Source organism: Anomaloglossus baeobatrachus, chromosome 1, assembly GCF_048569485.1.
Source record: "Anomaloglossus baeobatrachus isolate aAnoBae1 chromosome 1, aAnoBae1.hap1, whole genome shotgun sequence".
Taxonomy (NCBI): Eukaryota; Metazoa; Chordata; class Amphibia; order Anura; family Aromobatidae; genus Anomaloglossus; species Anomaloglossus baeobatrachus.
Window position 1 is genome coordinate 77,101,430 of NC_134353.1, and position 20,720 is coordinate 77,122,149.

The 20,720-nt window shown below is 46.6% G+C and overlaps 1 protein-coding gene across 1 annotated transcript in view; it reads right to left on the bottom strand.

Moving 5' to 3' along the window:
- The window catches only part of WFS1 (wolframin ER transmembrane glycoprotein), a 90,577-nt gene extending 73,482 nt beyond the window's left edge, over positions 1-17,095 (bottom strand). The window contains exons 1-2 of the mRNA XM_075346869.1: positions 16,918-17,095; positions 8,883-9,032 (exon numbers count right to left, since the gene is read on the bottom strand). Coding sequence (XP_075202984.1) covers positions 8,883-9,027 — 145 coding nt within the window. The 5' untranslated portion in view covers positions 9,028-9,032; positions 16,918-17,095. The remainder of the gene's footprint in view (positions 1-8,882; positions 9,033-16,917) is intronic.
- Positions 17,096-20,720: the final 3,625 nt, after the last annotated feature.

Genomic DNA, 20,720 nt, shown 5'->3' on the forward strand with positions numbered 1-20,720 from the left:
ATGCTGGAGTGTTGCTGTGCGCGGTCCCCACGGGGACACAGAGTACCTCCAAGTAGCAGGGCCATGTCCCTGAACGATACTCGGCTCCTATCCAGCAGGGTCCTCAGGAGCTGTGGATGGAGCACGGTCTCCTGTGCCTGGAGACCGATGGGATCCCACTTCACCCAGAGCCCTAATTGAGGGATGGGGAAGGAAAGCAGCATGTGGGCTCCAGCCTCCGTACCCGCAATGGATACCTCAACCTTAACAACACCGCCGACAAAAGTGGGGTGAGAAGGGAGCATGCTGGGGGCCCTGTTATGGGCCCTCTTTTCTTCCATCCGACATAGTCAGCAGCTGCTGCTGACTAAGCTGTGGAGCTATGCGTGGATGTCTGACCTCCTTCGCACAAAGCATAAAAAAAACTGATGAGCCCGTAGCAGTACGGGGGGTGTATAGGCTGAAGGGGAGGGGCTTTACACTTTTAGTGTAATACTTTGTGTGGCCTCCGGAGGCATAGCTATACACCCAATTGTCAAATTGTCTGGGTCTCCCAATTAGGAGCGACAAAGAAATGGAATTTTCTAAAGAAAATTCCACAGGTATTCAAAGATTACCGCACCCGCGGTAAAAAAACGCGGCAAACCGCACCCGAAAACCGCATGCGGTTTGCCGCGGTATTGCCGCGGTTTTGCCGCGTGCGGGTTGGTATGTGCTTTATTGCATTCAATGCAATAAAGCACATTGAAAAAAAGAAAAAAAAAAAGTCATTTCATTCTGAGATAGAGAGATAGATAGAGGACAGATCGCTGCATTTCCCACGGTCAGCAGTGAGTTCACATTACCAGCCGTGGGAAATGACCGGTAATTACCTCTGCTGTCTCGCTGCGACTGCATTCAGCTGTGTCTGTGTCAGTCGTGGCTGGATGTAAGCAGCGCAGGAGCTGTGGATTACGCCGGAGCTGTGTTTCGGGAGGGGTTAATAAAATGGTGAACGAGGCTTGTTTGTGTTTTATTTAAAATAAAGGATTTTTGTGTGTTTTTTCAATTTACTTACGGGTTGATCATGTCAGCTGTCACATAGACGCTGCCATGATCAAGCCTAGAGTTAATGGCGGTGATCTACCACCATTAACCCCTTGTATTACCCTGACTGCCACTGCTACACGGCGGCAGGAAGAGCCGGGGACACTCCGGTACTGCCGCATAATGCATGCGACAGTCCCGGGGCAGCTGCGGCTCATATTCTCGGCTGCGGGAGGGGGAGTGAGGCGGGGGACATTACCCCTGCCCCTCTCCCTCCCCAGCCTGAGAATACTGGGCCGCCGCTGTGTGCTTACCTCGGCTGGACGGTAAATATACAGCGGAGCCCATGTGCTTTGTTTTCTATATTTCCGTTTGCTTTCTATGTGTGTTCTATGTGTCTGTGTCTATGTGTTCTATGTCTGTGATGTCTGTGTCTGTGATCTGTGTGTTTACTCTCTGCACGGCTTCCTCTTCCTGTAATGACATCACTTCCCTGCAAAACCGCAGGCAGGCGATGTACATTACCGGAGGTAAACCGCGAAATACCGCAGGGAATAACGCAGGAAAACGCAGTAAACCGCACAGAATTTGCTGCCTGCGTTATTCCCTGCGGGATTTCACAATTACATGGCAGTCAATGGAGTGAAATCCCGCAGCGACGTGCGGAAAGAACTGACATGCAATTGTTTTTGCTGCGGGAATCCCGCAGCAAAACATGCAGCTGTCAAATTCCGCCTAGTGCGCACAGGATTTTTTTTTCCATAGGTTTTGCTGGTGATTCACTGCAGAGATGTTATGAACATTTTCTGCAGCGAAACATGCAGCAAAACCGCAAAAAATCCGCGGCAAAATCCGGTAAGTGCGCACAGGGCCTAAGGCTGCTTTCACACCTCCGGTTTCTGCAATGCGGCACAATCCGGCACTTTGCAGGAAAATCGCAACCGTTTTTTTTTTTGCTGCCGGTTGCGTTTTTTCTGCATAGACTTTAATTAGTGCCGCATTGTGCCGCATGGCCTTGCGTTCCATCCGGTTTTTGCCGCATGCAGCAGATTTAGCCGATGCGGCGGCCGGATGGAACGTTGTCTGGCACGTTTTTTCGTGCGGCAAAAAAAAAGCCCCGCATCGCACCGCATTCGGCCGATGCGGCGCATTTTTCAATGCATGCCTATGGCGGCCGGATGCGGCGCGATGCGGCAAAAACCGCATCTGGCCGCTGCATGCGGGTTTTGCCACTGCGCATGCTCAGTAGCATGCCGCAAGCGGCAAAAACCGGACGGGCCGCATGGGAAAAACTTATGCAAAGGATGCGGTGTTTTCACCGCATCCGTTGCATAGCTTGCACAGCCGGATTGAGCCGCACAGCTCAAGCCGGATGTGTGAAAGCAGCCTTAGGCCTCATCCGCACACTGCATCTTTTACTTCGTTTTTTTCTGAAAATTTGTGGTCACAAAAGATGCACCCAACTGCATGCATTTCCTTCCCCCAGCAAAGTCTATGTGATTTCTATTTTTCTCTCCGCACAGGGCATCTATTTTTGGCTTTGCTTTCGAAGACGCAGCCAAGATGCAGCATGTCAATTCTTTTTGTGTTTTGTCCCTGCATTTCAGGGGACTGGCAGATCAATCCCCCCCCCCCCCAACTCATGGTTTGCGGGGGACTGATCCCTGGTATCTGGTATCTGGCCAGATGCCAGTCCCCATATAATGCCTATGGGGACCAGAATCTGATACAAGGAGGTGCAAGCGCTTCACACTTACCAATTCACCGGAGCAGCGGTCATCCTGCTTCCGTGTCTTCCAGGCTGCTCACTAAGCTCATACATATTCACTGCTTCCCCCGCCCACTGGCGTCTGTGATTGGTAACAGTCAGATGAGCCCCCACGCTGAGTGACCGCGTGTCTGAGGCTTCCAATCTCAGACGCCGGTGGGAGGGTCTATATCGTACAGTAAAATAAATGTTAAAAAAAAAAAATTGGTATAGGATACCCCCATATTATGATACTCACACAGATAAAGTCTGACAGCTGGGGCCTGGTTTTCTCAGGTTGGGGAATACCCATAATTATTGGGTGCCCCCAGCCTAAAAATATCAGCCTGCAGCTGTGGGCTGCCATTAACTCGTTATTACCCCAATTTCTACAGTCCCAGGACAATGGGAAGAGTTTGGTCCAGAACCAGAACTGGCGCATCTAATGGATTCCCAACTTCGGGCCGGCTGCGGGTTGCTATTCTTAGGCTGGAAAGGGCCAAATAACTACGTCCCTTCCCACCCTAATAATACCAGACAACAGTTGTCTGTTGTACATTGGCTGGTTTTAGAAAAATGGGGGGGTGGGGGACCGCATAATAAAAAAAAAAAAAAAAAAAAAAATGGGATCCCCTCTATTTTTAATAACCAGCCAAGGTACAGCAGACAGTTGAGGGTTGCAGCCTGCAGCTGCTGCTGTTCCTGTGCTGGATATGAAAAATGAGGGGGAACCCACATCATTTTTTTAATATTAAAAAATAAAAATACTGAAAAACAGCTGGCCAAGCTAGCTATCACTCTATTCTGTCTATCTATTCTAGCTATCAATTATCTGTCCCATCATATTTTGTTTCTCCTTGAAAAAAAACGCATTAACAAAAACGCTGCAAAACGATATGCATTTTTTGGGACATAAGCTGCGTTTTGTGGGACCACAGGAAAAAAGATGCACTCAGAAGAAGATACGTGTGGACATACCCTTACTATGTTATACAGCCAGCACCTGCCTATATCAGCAGAAATCAGAGAGTTAGCACCATTCGTGGCTGCACAACTACTTAACCCCTTCACCCCCGGCCACTAAAACACCCTAATGACCGGGCCATTTTTTGCAATTTTGACCAGTGTCACTTTGACAGGTTATAACTCTAGAACGCTTCAACGGATCCTGGCGAATCTGAGACTGTTTTTTCGTGACATATTGTACTTCATGTCAGTGGTAAATTTTGGCCGATATTTTTTGCGTTTGTGAAAATTTAGGAAATTTTGCGAAAATTTTGAAAATTTCGCAATTTTCAAACTTTGAAAATGTATGCCTATAAATCTGAGAGATGTCACACAAAATAGTTACTAAATAAAATTTCCCACATGTCTACTTTACATCAGCGCAATTTTCGAAACAAATTTTTTTTTCGTTAGAAGGGGTCAAAGTTCATCAGCAATTTCTCATTTTTCCAACAAAATTGACAAAAGAATTTTTTTTTTAGGGACCACATCACATTTGAAGTGACTTTGAGAGACCTAGGTGACAGAAAATACCCAAAAGTGACCCCATTCTAAAATCTGCACCCCTCAAGGTACTCAAAAACTATATCCAAGAAGTTTATTAACCCTTTAGGTGCTTCACAGCAACCAAAGCAATGTGGAAAGAAAAAATGAAAATTTTACTTTTTAAACACAAAAATGTTACTTGGGCCATAAAATTTTCATTTTCACAAGGGAGAAAAGAGAAAGTGCACCCTACAATTTACTGTGCATTTTCTCCAGAGTCCGCTGATACCCCATATGTGGTAAAAATCAATTGTTTGGGCGCATGGCAGAGCTCGGAAGGGAAGCAGCGCCATTTCAATTTTTGAACACAAAATTAGCTGCACTCATTAGCGGACGCCATGTCGGGTTTGAAGACCCCCTGAGGTGCCTAAACAATGGAGCTACCCCACAAGTGACCCCATTTTGGAAACTAGAGCCCTCAAATAATTTTTCTAGATGTTTGGTGTGCACTTTGAACACCTGGGGGCTTCACAGAAGTTTATAACGTTGAGCCGTGAAAAGAAAAAAATAAAATTTTTATCACTAAACTGTTGCTTCAACCAGGTAGCTTTTTTTTCACAAGGGTATCAGGAAAAAATGTACCATAAAACGTATTGTGCAATTTCTCCTGAGTACAACGATACCTCACATGTGGTGGAAAGTAATTGTCTGGGCGCATGGCGGGGCTCAGAAGAGAAGGTGCACCATTTAACAGCAAAATTGGTTGGAATCATTAGCGGACGCCATGTCATGTTTGGAGACCCCCTATGGTGCCTAAACAGTGGCGCTCCCCCACAAGTGACCCCATTTTGGAAACTAGACCCCTCAAGGAATTTATCTAGATGTTTGGTGAGCCCCTTGCACCCCCAGGGGCTCCACAGAAGTTGATAACGTTGAACCGTGAAAATCTTTTTTTTTTTTTTTTTCTTTTCAACCACAACATTTTTGCATCAGCCAGGTAGCTTTTTTTTTTTTTTTTACAACGGTATCAGGAAAAAATGCACCATAAAACGTATTGTGCAATTTTTCCTGAGTACGCAGATACCTCATATGTGGTGGAAATCAATTGTTTGGGCGCATGGTGGGGCTCAGAAGAGAAGGAACGCCATTTGACTTTTCAAACGCACAGACGCGGTGCACTGATCGGCCGCTGCAGGACGCACGTTCAGATGAGATATAAAAAGCGTCGAGGATACGGAAAAAAAAAAAAAAAGTCACGCCAAAAATTGAGTAGGGATGCCGATCCGTTATGTGCATCCCTGATCAGCGCTTGGTGGGACGCACGGATGGATGCGATACAAAAAGTGTCGCGGATATGGAAAAAAAGTCATGCCAAAAATTGACCACGGATGCAGATCCGTTATCTGCATCCGTGATCAGTGCTCGCCGGGACGCACGGACGGATGAGGTGTAAAAATGGACAGGATACAGAGAAGAAAAAAAAAAAAAAAGTTATACTCACAGTACCCAGAGGATTAGCAGGAGGAACAGAAGGCAAGCGAGATGGACAGCTTTACAGGAGCCGTAGGCAGGACGTTGAACAGATCAGCAGAAGACCCAGGAAGAAGGACCCAGAGATGGAGGCAGATGTGATCGTGCCAGTGAAGACCTCGGACGACCCGGTGAAGGCAGGTAAGAGGACGTCGAGGGGAGAGGGGAGGGGGAGAGCAGAGGGGGGCGCGGGAGAGCAGAGGGGGATACCGGAGAAGCAAAGAAGGAAGGAAGCAGAATAGAGATGACAGAGGAGGCAGGCAGATCGCAGGGGGAGCAGATCGGGATGTCGGGGGTCAGATCGGGGCGTGGGGGGGAGAGCAGATCGCGGGGGGCACGGGCAGGGGCCATAACGGGAGCGCGCACGGGCTGCAAGGGGAGCGGAATACTCACGTGAAGCAGGAGCAGAAGCGGTGACATTGGCGTCTGCGGCGGCAGCAGCGGTGGCGTGGTACCACAAGTACCAGCCACTGCATGCTGCAGACATGTTGGGGGAGGGCTCGCAGGCCAGCACAGGCCTGGGGAGGGCGGCCACCGGCAGATCAGACCGCCCCACTGCACACTGATTGGAGCGATTGCGTGTCATAGCACGATCGCTCCAATCAGTGCTGCAGGGGCTGGGGGCGGCATGTTTGAGGTCCACCTATGATCTGCTGTAGCTGCTATGGCATCTCATAGCCGGATCTCACAGTATCGCACTAATTCGGGCATTATTTTTGCCGAAATCGGTGCAAACGATGTGGTTGGCGGTTCAGATTTGAACAGCCAATCACATCGATCGTCGATGGGGGCTGGCGATGCCACCGTCGATGGGGTCAAGCAAAGGTCCCCTGCTGTAAGAAACAGCAGGGGACATCATTTGAAAGCCATTGCTATGGCCACGGCAATCAAATGAACTTTAGGCAGTAAAGTTACGTCCCTGGTCGTTGAGTCACGTTAAAATAGGACGTAATTTTACTGCCCGCGGTCGTGAAGGGGTTACACACCGCTGTAAATCGTAAAGAGTGGAATGCTCTCTGATGGGGCGTCCATTTAGGTGTCCAAGGCAGCTGCAGGTTGTCCCAAATTTAGTGCATCAGTGAAGCCCATAATATTAGCAACAAAATGACCATAAATTCAAGTCCCATAGGGGATTATAAAAGTTAATTACAATATATATGCAAAAAAAAGTTTTAAAAGTAATATTTAACAAAAAACTAAAAGTTTTACCAATCAACAAGAATAAACTTAAGAAAAAGCAAAACAAAAAAAAACATTATTTAAGTCCACAAAAGTCAGATATATCAAGCTATAAAATGAAAATAAATATAATAATAATAAGTAACCCATCAAATAAGCCGAAGAGTGTGATTCTCCTGGTGGAAGGGGGGGGGGGGAACGGACGTAGGGTCTACTTTTTTTTTAGGGTTAAACTTACCCCCAAACCTGTCTTGTCCTAAGTCCTGGCGCATTTTATAGGGCAGGAAAAAAATTATATAAAATAATAATAAAATTTATATATATATATAGTAATCGAATTTTTTCATGTATGTTTATAAGATTCGTTTCATTGAACCATTCAGTTATACTTGGAGCTTCACTCTCTTTCCAGTGTCTGGCTATTAAACGTTTTGCTGCATTTCTAAGGTGGGGAATTATTGAGAGCTTGTTTAAAATGTACCTTATGTGGGTCTAGGTTGAGGATAATGAAGTTTGGTTTGAAGTTGAGTTTGGTCTTGAGCGCGTTTTCTATGTGTGTTTTAATTGTAGCCCAGTAGTTTGCTATTTTTGAACAGTGGTACCAGATGTGGGAAGGTGCCTGTCTCTTGATTCCATCTCCAGCAATGTGGTGTTCGGGAATTGTCGATTTTGTGAAGAATGTCTGGGGTTTTGTACCATCGTGAAATAATTTTGTAGTTACGTTCTTGATTTCTAGAGGATATTGAGAGATTGTGAATGTTGCTGAAAACTAAATGAGTTTCAATAGAATTAAGGGTAGTATTTAGTTCAGTTTCCCATTTTTTAATGTATGATGGTTTTTCTGAGGTATTGTATAGTAGTTTGTATTTTTAAATTAATCTATTTTTTCCTTGGGCGTTTAAAAGGAATTTTTCCAAGAAAAATGCAAAACTGGGAATCCTGGGACAAATGGGCCGAATACCAAGAGTCTGTCAAAATCTCATGATAACCATATACATATAAAAGAACTACCCTGGCTTTACAATTGATTAGATAAATAAACAAGTCAAACATATTGTCCATGCTCATCTAAACAAAGCCTTTTTACATCTCTGATAGACTAATACCCAACATATTATATATCTAGTATACCCTTTTTTCTTTTTTTTTTTCTTCATTCATTCAAAAAGGGTGGGAACCCGTACCCCCTATTATATCTCTCCCCTACCCTTCTCCCACTATGCTCCTATTCTTTATGACTACACCTCTTTTCCCCCCTTTCTTTCTTCTCCTCTCTTTCTATTTCTCTTACTAAAAATATATGTTTTATTCATGATTACTGTTGTTATTCCAATTTTGTAATATTAAGAAACAAAGAATTTACAAAAACAAAAATTATATAATATATATATTTTATTACTATAAATAATAATAAATAACAATTATAAATATTTATTATATAATAAAGATATGTATATATTAGTAATTATAATTATAAATAATTATTAAAAATATATATAATTATTATACTACTAATATATAAATAACATCTAAATAATAATAATATAAATATATTATTAATATATATAAATAATAATATTTATATATTAGTAATTATTATAAATAATTAATATATATAAATAATATTTATTATTATTCATAATAATAAAAATAATAATAAATAATATATAAATAATTATTTATATATCATCATAATTGAATATATATATATATAAATAATATTATTTATATATTAGTAATTATTATTATAATTATAAAAAAAATAATAATATCTATATTATTATTAATAATAATATATCTATATCTATATTTGAACCATGGTACTTTGTCATTTATTCAAGACATATTGCAGATTTACATGTATTTGAAAAATAAAAAAAATAAAATAAATGTTCTTTGAAAGAATGCACAGTACATGTGATTACGGTACCTGGCACAGCTGCAAATACCATGGGGGATCCGGGGCTGGAAGGTCCGGCTCTTTGGTTGTCTTCATTACCGTCTGGAGATGTGGCTGCATTGAGCTGAGATCTTCCCAGTAGGTGCGGAGCAGTCGTCGTCGTGTCCGAGTCCATGGCCGCTGTCGGAAATATTTCACATAAAGTCATTAGCAGCCTCTCCTAAATCCAGGGAAGATTTCACAAACAAAAGCTGAACTCGGGGCAGTGAAAACTATTCCAAAAATGGAGCCGGTGCTGATAAACCGTGCTGACACATACTAGAAATATCTACCGGGAGCAGGGAGCCAGCAGAGAGTTCTCTGTGGAGCAGATCATCCAGAGGTACAATACAGAGGCATCACTGGACAGTAAAATTGGTTTTATCCGAAACAGTGGAGAGTTAGAAGGGCCGGATCATTAAAAAAAATGCAGAGTGCAGCACCCCTAATGTCTTAGGCTATGTTCACACTAGAAAAATGATTTTTCTTAAGAAATTTCTTAAGAGTGCACCTGTGTTAAAAAAACGCACCAAAAACGCACCTGCGTTTTCGGTGCGTTTTTGGTGCGTTTTCGGTGCGTTTTTACCGCTGGTTGCTCCCTGCGTTATTGTGCCAATTATCTATGGCAAAAAACGCAGTTAGCTGCAGAAAAGAAGTGACATGCTCATTCTTTTTCTTAAGAAAATCTACTGAAAGAATTTTCTTAAGAAAAAAACGCAGTGTGTGCACAGCTAATTTTTTTTGCCATAGGTTTTGCTGGGGAATGTCTGCAGAAAGGTTACAAGAATTTCTCAAGAAATTTCTGCAGCAAAAACGGACCAAAAACGCAGGTAAAAAACGCAGTGTGTGAACATAGCCTTAGTGTGTGTGGGGGGAAACAAACACAAAAAAAAAAAAATTATTATATATATATATTTTTTTTTTTTTTTGTAAAGGTGACTCCTTTCTAGCTCTTACATGGAGCACCAGATTAAGATCGAACGACTCCATACTTCCATACTAATGAAGCATAAGGCCTATGTGCACACAGTTCGGCAGTCAAGATGACAAGGTTTCCCCTGAAGATAAGACCTACCCCAAAAATAAGCCCTAGCAGAATATTTTATGGGTGGGGAAGGGGGTGAATATTCATTAATTCATTAACACAAGCTCCAATCACTGATGATAGCAGAGGGGTGAATAGTCATTTTTTACGTTAACAGGTGACCAAATCACTGACCCCAATCCAAAATATAAAATACATTCCCTGATAAGCCCCAACGCACCTTTTGGAGCCAAAAATAATATAAGACACTGTCTTATTGTCAGGAAAAGACCGTTTTAATGCCAGGAATTTTACACTATTAGAATATATAGACTATAGATTATACAAATATAACACTTGATATTGGGTTAATGGTCAGTTCCGAGACATGCTCAATATAAGTGCCCTGTTCACTGTGCTATATTACTTTCAATGCACATAGAGTGTGCTCTACTCAACATCAATCGAGGGAGTCGGTAAGAAAGCGCACTGTCAGTGCGCATCATAAAGAGAAAACCCGGTAAACAGATTAGCCCCACCCCGGAAACAGATGTCACTTTCAAAGGAGGGGCTAATCTCTGCTCTCCACGTTCTCTCCTCACAATGCACACTGGCAGTGCTCTATCTTGCTGGCTTGTCACTTCTCATCAGAGCCCGTTAGGGAGCGCACTGTCATTGTGCATTTACAGGGCTGATATCTACTCTCCGCATTCTCTTCTTACAATACGTACTGATGGTGCTCTCTTGATGGCTCATCACTTAACAGAGCCTATGAGAGCGCACTGCCACTGTGCATTGACAGGACTATAGCACAGTGACAGTGCACTCCTGCTGAGCATACATCAGAATTGACAATCAATAGAGCAGAGACTAAAACCTAAACTAGCCAATGAAACGCATGTCACTGATGATGCTTAGATTAAGTGCATGGACCGAAGCTATGGCAAAGACTGCACCCTCTGACCCCTAATGATGTCCTGTTTGAGAATCCCCAGTGCATGCTGGGATACTCAAACAAAGCATCAATCAAGAAGTTAGTAAAAAAAAATAAGCAGTTAAAGAGGGAATGATAGGGAATTTTTTAATTAAATTATCAGAAAAAAAATATTCAATGACTATAATAAATAGATCTACAAATGAAATGTATATTAGTTTCGATCCTACACTTTAATACTAAGGGGAGGAGTGTAAATCAAATAAAAAGCAAAAAACGGACACTTGACCTGGTGACAGGTACTCTTTAGATAGAGCTCCCTGTACAGCAGGAGGATGGGGCGCCGCTGTGTAGGGGATGACTATTTGAGAACCATTAGGAATCCCAACACTTTATGACCCCTTTACAGGGATGGGGGGGGGGGGGGGGAGGTTACATACAGTCATGGCCAAAAGTGTATTCACCTTGAAAATGTTGCAGAAACTAAAGTATTTCATCTAGAAAATTATGGTATTTTAATTACAGACATTTTCTTATACATGTTTATTTCCTTTGTGTATATTGGAACAACACAAAAAACAAAGAAAAAAAGTCAAATTGGACATCATTTTACACAAAACCCCACTAAGGGCTGGACAAAACTGTTTCCACCTTTCCAAAATTGTGGGTTAACAACTTTGTTTCAAGCATGTGATGCTCGTTCAAATTCACCTGTGACAAGTAACAGGTGTGGGCAATATGGAAATCACACCTGAAACCAGATAAAAAGGGGAGAAGTTGACTCCATCTTTGCATTGTGTGTGTGTGTGCCACACTAAGTATGGAGAACAGAAAGAGGAGTAGAGAACTGTCTGAGGACTTGAGAACCAAAATCGTTGAAAAATATTTATCTCAAGGTTACAAGTCCAACTCCAGAGATCTTGATGTTCCTTTGTCCACAGTGCGCAACATATTCAAGACGTTTACAACCCATGGCATGATAGCTAATCTCTCTTGATGGTAGAGAAAAATTGATGAAAGGTTATAATACTGGATAAGTTTGGACCAGCCCCAATCAAGTTCCAAAGAAACTCAAGCTCTCCTGTAGGTTCACGATGTATCAGTGTCAGTGCAAACTATACTTCGACATTTGAATGAAATGAAACACTATGGAGGAGACCTAGGAGGACCCCACTGCTGATGCAGAGATATAAAAAGATTGACTGCAGTTTGCCAAAATGTAGGTGAATAGCCAAAACCCTTCTAGGAAAGTGTCTTGTGGACAGATGAGACCAAGATAGAACTTTTTTGTAAAGCACATCATTCTACTGTTTACTGAAAACAGAATGAGGCCTACAAAGAAAAGAACAGTACCTACAATCAAGTATGCTGGAGGTTTAAAGATGTTTTGGGGTTGTTTTGCCGCCTCAGGCACTGGGAGCCAGTGATTGCAGTTATTTATTCCAGAGGGCGTGCAACCAGATATTAAATATGAACATGCCAACAATTTTGTCCGGCTTGTTTTTGGGGTTTTGTGTGAAATTATGTCCAATTTGCCTTTTTTATGTTGTCCTAATACACACAAAAGGAAAATAAACATGTGTATAACAAAATGTTTAACTGCAATAATTTTCTGGGAGAAATTCTTCATTTTCTGGAACAATTCCTGGGGTGCCAACTCTTTCGGTCATGACGGTATATTCCTTGTTTAAGGTACAAGTTAATCAGTTGCCATCAGGCTTCTCTGTTTACTCCAAAAGGCGTTAGTCTGAACCCTACATACAAAGTTGGGATGTAGCCCTCCCCCCTCCGGACTGGATGTAAGTGACAATACAGGACAGGACACAGTGTGACCCAGGGCTTATAGGGGTATCACAATGTCCACCTCTGACTATATGCTTTCTCTGTACAGCACTGCAGTATATGTTGGTGCTATATACATTATGTGTATACCCCGCCTTGTTCCAGGGAATTATCCTGGGGCGCTAGCTTACATGCATCTTAGGCTACTTTCACACATCCGGTTTTTGCTCTGCGGCACAATACGGCACTCTGCAGAAAAACCGCAACCGTTTTTTTTTGCCGCCGGTTGCGGGTTTTTTTGCATAGACTTACATTAGTGCCGTATTGTGCCGCATGGGCTTGCGTTCGGTCCGGTTTTTGCCGCATGCGGCAGATTTAGCCGATGCCGGGGCCGGATGGAACGTTGCCTGCAACGTTTTTTGCTCCGGCAAAAAAAAAACGCATCACGCCTCATCCGGCCGCTGCGGCGCATTTTCAATGCATGCCTATGGACGCCGGATGCGGAAAAAATGCATCCGGCCGCCGCATGCGGTTTCTTCCACTGCGCATGCTCAGTAGCGTGCCGCAACCGGAAAAAAACGGACCGGCCGCATGTAAAAACTTATGCAAAGGATGCGGTGTTTTCGCCGCATCCGTTGCATAGGTTTCACAGCCGGATTGAGCCGCAGTGCTCAAACCGGATGTGTGAAAGTAGCCTTAGGCTGCTTTCACACATCAGTTTTTTGCCATCAGGCACAATCTGGCAAAAACATGAAAAAACGGATCCGGCGTCTGTTGCTGCCGGATCCAATTTTTCCCCCATAGACTTTCATTTGCACCGGATCGTGCCGGATGGCCCTGCGTTTCATCCGTTTTTTACCGGCAAAATTTACTTGTCCAGCGGTCGGATGAATTGTTGAAGTGAACGTTTGTGTCTGGCAAAAAAAAACGGATCGCGCCGGATCCGACACCGTACGGCGTGTTTTATAATGGAAGCCGGATCTAGCGTAATGCGGCAAAAAAAAAAAAAACGTATCCGGCCGCCGGATCCGTTTTTTTTTTAACTGAGCATGCTCAGTATCACACCGGATCTGTCAAAAAACTGAAAGAACTGATGGAAAAAACTGATGCAACTGATCCGTTATTTCGCCGCATCAGTTTTTTCGCTGGATCGTGTCTGATGCCAAAAAACTAATGAGTGAAAGCAGCCTTAGTAAGCAAAAACACAATCACGCAGAACGCTGTCCACTATCTTACACACCCTTCAGCATTCTCATAAAAATACCGCAATAATATGACACAAGGTGAACGGGCGGCTGCGTCCTACCAGGGCACGGTACTCGCCCTAAATCTGCATGGAGTAAACACAGGGAGAAGGGTGGGTCCTGAGATTGTGCAAAAGCGGAGTCGACAATCGATCTATTCATTAAGTCATGTGAAAAAAATATACTAAATTCTGCCTGTATATAAAAAGAGGCAAAAAGAGGGGCGTCAACTACTAATATCGAGCCTCGACTCCCCCAACTATGCTGCACCGGAATCCTGCAGATCAATAGATGTAGATGTAGCAGAGGCGAATCTGTCATTTACTATAGTATCGTCCTGAGCTCTTTCAATCCACACTAAAGAGTGAAATGGCACACTGCACTCTGCTACATCCACAGCTCTCCGGCACCACGACCTTCTGTCTCATGACAGTCATTTTTTATGGCACGATCAGACATGGATGGGCTAGTTATAGATTATTTTTTTATTTTTTTTTTTAAAGGAATTCACCCTTTCCAATGCAAATCATTGCAAAAATGCAGCAGAGGAAGTCTGGAATGTGCGGACTTAACCCCTTCCTGTGCTGTCATTGTGGCTGAGATCGGACCGCTTTGTCCCATCATTTATTAGGCGTCCTCACTGGTCTCAGTGGTAGGACCACAAGGTCACCGAGGGGTGTTGGAGATCACAGAAACTCATCATTTTGGTGAGGTATTCCTTCAAGGGACACTATTCTGTAATCACGTACAGAACCAGAACCCTGGGCCAAGCATGATGACAGTATTGGGGTCAGAGGATTTCAAATAATAATAATAATAATAATAAATAATAATAATAATAATAATAATAATAATAAAAAAAAACCCATAATAATAATAAATATTATAACTTTTTATATACATATAATACATTTTTATATAAATATAAATAATAATAATAAATAATAATATAACATAACCAGGGATGACGTCCTGACCATTATTGATGAGACTGCTGCAGATAATAGTTATCCCTAGGAGACATGGGCCATACATGCAAATGTCACTTCTGAGACCAGTGATTGGCTGCAGCGGTCACCTGAATAATATACAGTAGGTAATGACTGCAGGAAATGCTGGAGTAGGGAATTCAGAGGTTAAATAATGATGAAAGGGGATTTCTGGTTTCAGAAAACCCCTCTGACCCAACTGTAATTTATAGAAACACACAACAGAAATGGTGCTTTACTCAGCCACACCGAGTCCAGCATAGTCACCGCCGCTGCCCATTATCTGCAGCTCTGGCATCATTCGGTAAGCTCACCAGATGGTGCCGCCAATTTGGGTGGCGACAGGAAGCAAAGTCATTGGCTGCAGTGGTCACGTCAGCGCTGCTGACAATAATAGACACAAGGAGCGGAGGAGGAATGTCAGTGCTGGACCTGTGGAGGGTGAGCAGCGCACAGATTGTTTTAAAGGGAACCTGTCATCAGATTAATGCTGCCCGAACAGGGATTAGGGCCCGGTTATGTGATTGCAGCCACGTATATTTTTTTCTCTAAAAAAGGAGAATATAGTTTGAAGATCCGGCCGGGTGCAATACGCAGATGAGACCAGTCAGAGCCGACTTCTCCTTGCACCTCTTTAGGTGACAGGTCGCTCCTGATCTACACACATGCACGATATCTGTCAGTCACATGAAGGGGGGAGGGGGCGGTTGGTGGCAGCGCTGGATGAGTCTCGTCTCACCCTATGGTCCCCAGCCGGATCTTCAAACCTATATATTCCCTGAAGTACTGGAGCGCTGCAGACAATAATACATCTGGTTGCAGTAGTGCAGCACGGCTTGGATTCATGCTGCTCGCAGATCGGGCGCAGGAAACAGCCAACAGGTTCTCAAAACAGAAGAGTACCAGGGACACAGGAGGTTTCCGAAAATGAAAAACCCCTTTAACGCCAGACACGTACAGCACCCGCTCCCTCCAGACAGACCTGAAAACAATTACAACCTACACTAATACTATACACAAGGGGCAGGAGCGGTCCCTCCACCATGTCTACCCAGCAGCTGATCATTAATGATGACCATTACATCTCCTATAGGGCAGGGCATCACACAGAGAGCACGGGCCCCCCCCAACCATCTGCAGCAGAGCCCACCCCAACACAGGACTGGAGAGAAATTATCCACACACAGACCAATAAGACTTTCTGCCCCTTGGTCTCCAGCACCCAGGGGGTGTGACCGCAGCCCCCCAGCACCCAGGGGGTGTGACCGCAGCCCCCCAGCACCCAGGGGGTGTGACCGCAGCCCCCCAGCACCCAGGGGGTGTGACCGCAGCCCCCCAGCACCCAGGGGGTGTGACCGCAGCCCCCCAGCACCCAGGGGGTGTGACCGCAGCCCCCCAGCACCCAGGGGGGTGTGACCGCAGCCCCCCAGCACCCAGGGGGTGTGACCGCAGCCCCCCAGCACCCAGGGGGTGTGACCGCAGCCCCCCAGCACCCAGGGGGGTGTGACCGCAGCCCCCCAGCACCCAGGGGGTGTGACCGCAGCCCCCCAGCACCCAGGGGGTGTGACCGCAGCCCCCCAGCACCCAGGGGGTGTGACCGCAGCCCCCCAGCCCCCAGGGGGTGTGACCGCAGCCCCCCAGCACCCAGGGGGTGTGACCGCAGCCCCCCAGCACCCAGGGGGTGTGACCGCAGCCCCCCAGCACCCAGGGGGTGTGACCGCAGCCCCCCAGCACCCAGGGGGTGTGACCGCAGCCCCCCAGCACCCAGGGGGTGTGACCGCAGCCCCTACTATATTGGTGCCACCCAGCTTCCCTGGTATTGTGCACACTGCCTGATCCTACACTGGCACCTCCTTGATTCTGGCTGAGATGCCATTCAGGAGCCTGAGAAAGCACAAGGCCACCGAAAAAGAACAGGACAACTGAAGGTGGAAGGCCCCACTGATTTTAGGAATCTCCCTCCACTGTGCACAATAGCAGCACGCCAGGCACACAGCTGTGTCACACTGCAGCAGGCCTGTGCACCCCTCAGTGCAGGGAGCCCCGTCATTACCAGCCTGTGTGCAGCAGTGAGCCGTCCCCTTGCTGTGGCCCCGGTGTCCTCCCTGCAGGTCACTGCTGGCTCCGGGCTGTCAGGGAGCTGCCATCAGCCGCACGATACTTCCACCTTCTACTTTACTAGTGCACAGCCTCTCCTGCCAGCTGCCTGCACTGCCCAGGCTGACTAATCAACCGCCAGCCGGATGACTCATACAGAGCGGCTGCGGGGCGCTGCGGCGATCCATTACTTCGGCCTGGCCCGGGCAGCGTGCTGCTGAACACAACCTTCTAAACATAGAACGTAGCTCCATTGCCGGCCGCGTTATTCCATCCGAGCACCGGTGCGCTGCCGGCATTAACCCCCGGGTGCCCGGCGCTGACTGCTGCACTGTACAGCATTCTCATGGTAGTTGCTTGCTTGAAGCCACGCCCTTGATTTTGGCCACTCCCCTCTCTGGCAGGTAGAGTGCCCTTTTAGCTGTGCCAGTTATGATGGGCACTCCGGCTCTTTTTGGTGATCCGGTTCCTATGGCTCCGCTCACCAAAAAGAGCCGGATCTTTCAGATCGTTCTCGGCTCCTTATTAAATATGTGTTTACCCCAGGTGAACACATATTTAAGATTATAGTGACGCCGCTGAAACCCCGTCCACCCGCGGCAAAACCCCGCCCACTTACTAGTGACCAATTGAGCGGGATTTCAGCAGCGAAAAGAGCCGTTTAGAGATTTTATTGGCTCACACTAGTGATCCAGCTCCTGTCAGTCACTGCAGGGAGCCGGATCTTTGTGTCGGATCGTTCGCAACCGACACATCACTAGTGGTGGTGTACCCGCTACTGAGAAGAAATACATTTGTGGCGCCCCTGAGGCTTCAGTCGCCACAGAGTATGGCACCCAAGTTTGGGTGTGATGCTAAACCCAGATCCTGAGGAGGTCAGTCCCGGATTCACCACATTACACACTCAAATACACACCAGGTTGCCCCTGTTCCCACTGGGGACTGGGCTAAGGTCAGGTAATAAAGGGGTCGCCAATAGAGTGGTAATGACAGGATGCCCTCAACAGGGGCCCCATACACACTAGCTTAGAACCTGGGAGGGGGGAGGAGCAGCCAGCAGAGGGAGTCAGGAGCCAACGCAACAGTAGAGAGTTCCCCAGCAGGAGAGGAAGAGAGCAGTCGCGTCTACAAGTGCTTTAGTGGGAAAGAGGAAGAGTTCACACAATGCCATGGGGAGAGTGCATCTGCTCCCCTCGGAACCGGCGCCACACAGGGCGGCAGGACCCTAGGGAAGATCATACTTCACAATGGTTTTCCAGAATCTGCCTGGACGGGGAAAGTTTCAAGCTTCCCTGACCACACAGTGCCTGACAGCACAGTGCCAGGGAGGATCCGGGGTCTCTCATCAAGCCAGACCCCATATCAGAACTGCGGCACCTGTAGGGAACAAAACTACATCTCGTGAAAACCCGGGTCCCCATGTAGCTTCAAGGCAGGGGATCCATAGACAGGCATTACAAGGAGGAAACCCACCAAACACCAAACTGGACTGATCTCTAACGGGTTCGGGTTCGACGGAGCCCATCACAGCATGTGACTGCTATTACCTGGGTGAGCAGCACAGCACTAAAAGTGAGTAAACAACCTGGAACCGCAGCCATACATAGACTCTGACTATTATCGGTACTGCCGCTCTGTGCCGCCATTACTGCTCCCCCTCATTATCCTCCCCGGGGCCCGTTCCACCTGTGGGGAGCGATTCCATCCATAGCTTCTACCACCATCTGCCCCGGAGGACAGCGACAGCAGCGGCGGCCCATTCCCTGGCCGTATACCACAGGTGGCGTCACGACAATCACCTCACTACTACCCCCATCATCCCTCCCCAGCCATCTTTTGTACGCCTAGGAGCAACAGAGCCAGGCCAGGCCGCCCGTGACGACGACAGTTGACGGCCCGGCGACGAGTAGGTTAACCACCTGCTCCGTGGGGCACTACATATTCATACTCCCATCCTTACCCCAGTGGTGTGCGTAGTGCCTGCCCTTGGAGGATTATTCCCATCTTCATACATGGAAACTGATAGTTCTTGTGATTTTTGTCATTTACTGCATAATAAAATTTGCAACCGTTCTCAGATTATTAACACTTTTATTTACAGCTTGTTGCCCAGGAGACCGACCACCGCTGCTGGTATATTCTGCAATACTATATTGCAGTATATAGTGAAAATCTTGGTCCTATGAAGCTCATCCTACAGCTAAACTTCAAACGAGGAGCGAGATGACCGCAACGGGGACTTCAGCAGATTCCTGCCTATCATAGTAACCCATTGGAATATAACCCAGAATATGGACTATATTCTGCATTTGTGTTGGGGGCTGATGGGAGGTGAACTGTGTGGTCACCGGCCTGTTCTAGTTAAATGCCACTGTTAAAGGTGTTGTCCGACAAACTCAAAAAAATCCATGCTGTATTGTCATCTTAAACATCCCTACATTATTTTTTTAGAACTTGTGTTCCTCTTGACTTATCCCTTTATTCTCTGCAGCTTTTTGTTTACCTGCAGCTCAACCAAACATGACATTTTCCTGTGCCAAACCTCACAGTCAGAGCTGGCACCGCCCAGCCTCAGTGTTCAGACCCTCCCCCTGCACACTCATTGGCTGTCAGTATTCTGCCCCAGCACTGACCTCTCATCACTACAGCATTGAAAATACAAGCCCCACATAGGGCTCTGCAGACCCCACCACATAGGGCTCTGCAGACCCCACCACATAGGGCTCTGCAGACCCCACCACATAGGGCTCTGCAGACCCCACCACATAGGGCTCTGCAGACCCCACCACATAGGGCTCTGCAGACCCCACCACATAGGGCTCTGCAGACCCCACCACATAGGGCTCTGCAAACCCCACCACATAGGGCTCTGCAGGCCCCACCACATAGGGCTCTGCAGGCCCCACCACATAGGGCTCTGCAGGCCCCACCACATAGGGCTCTGCAAGCCCCACCACATAGGGCTCTGCAGACCCTACCACATAGGGCTCTGCACTTTCCACCTCATAGGGCTCTGCACCCCCCACCACATAGGGCTCTGCAGACCCCACCACATAGGGCTCTGCACCCCCACCACATAGGGCTCTGCAGCCCCCCATGTCGCTCTGCAGCCCCCCATGTCACTCTGCACCCCCCACATTGCTCTGCAGCCCCCCCACCATTTAGGGAATACACACTCACCTTTCCTCGGTCCCCGCCGCTGCTCCTCGTTCGCCGCTTTTTAATCTGCCCATATCAGCACAGTAGTGACGTCACCGCTGTACTGAACTGTCAGAGCAGATAGCGGAACAGTGATGAAAAGCAGCGCAGCGCTGCCTGTAATCATTGCTGTGAAGTGTGATCCTGAGCAGGGGGCCCGGTGCTGGCGGCAACACCGCGGACAGCCACCACCAGGCCCCTCCCCCCAGCTCACGGGTCCTACAGCAGTGTGGGACAGTGCAGGGAAAGATGGCGGGGACTCCGGCGCACTGTACCCGCCCAGCAGGGCGGCTACATGACGTTGGCTGTGATGCCCGTTTACAAGGCGAGCATAAGCTCCTGCCCTGTCGTCGTAATGGCGGCACGGAGCGGCAGTATCGGTAATAAAGAGTCAGAGTCTATGGCTGCAGTTCTAGGTTGTCTATTCACATTTGGTGCTGTGCCGGTCACCCAGGTATTACCGGTCACTTGCTATGATGGGCTCCATGGAACCCGAATCCCTTTAGAGATCAGTCCGGTTTGGTGTTCGGTGGGTTCCCTCCTTAATGCGCCTGTCAGTGG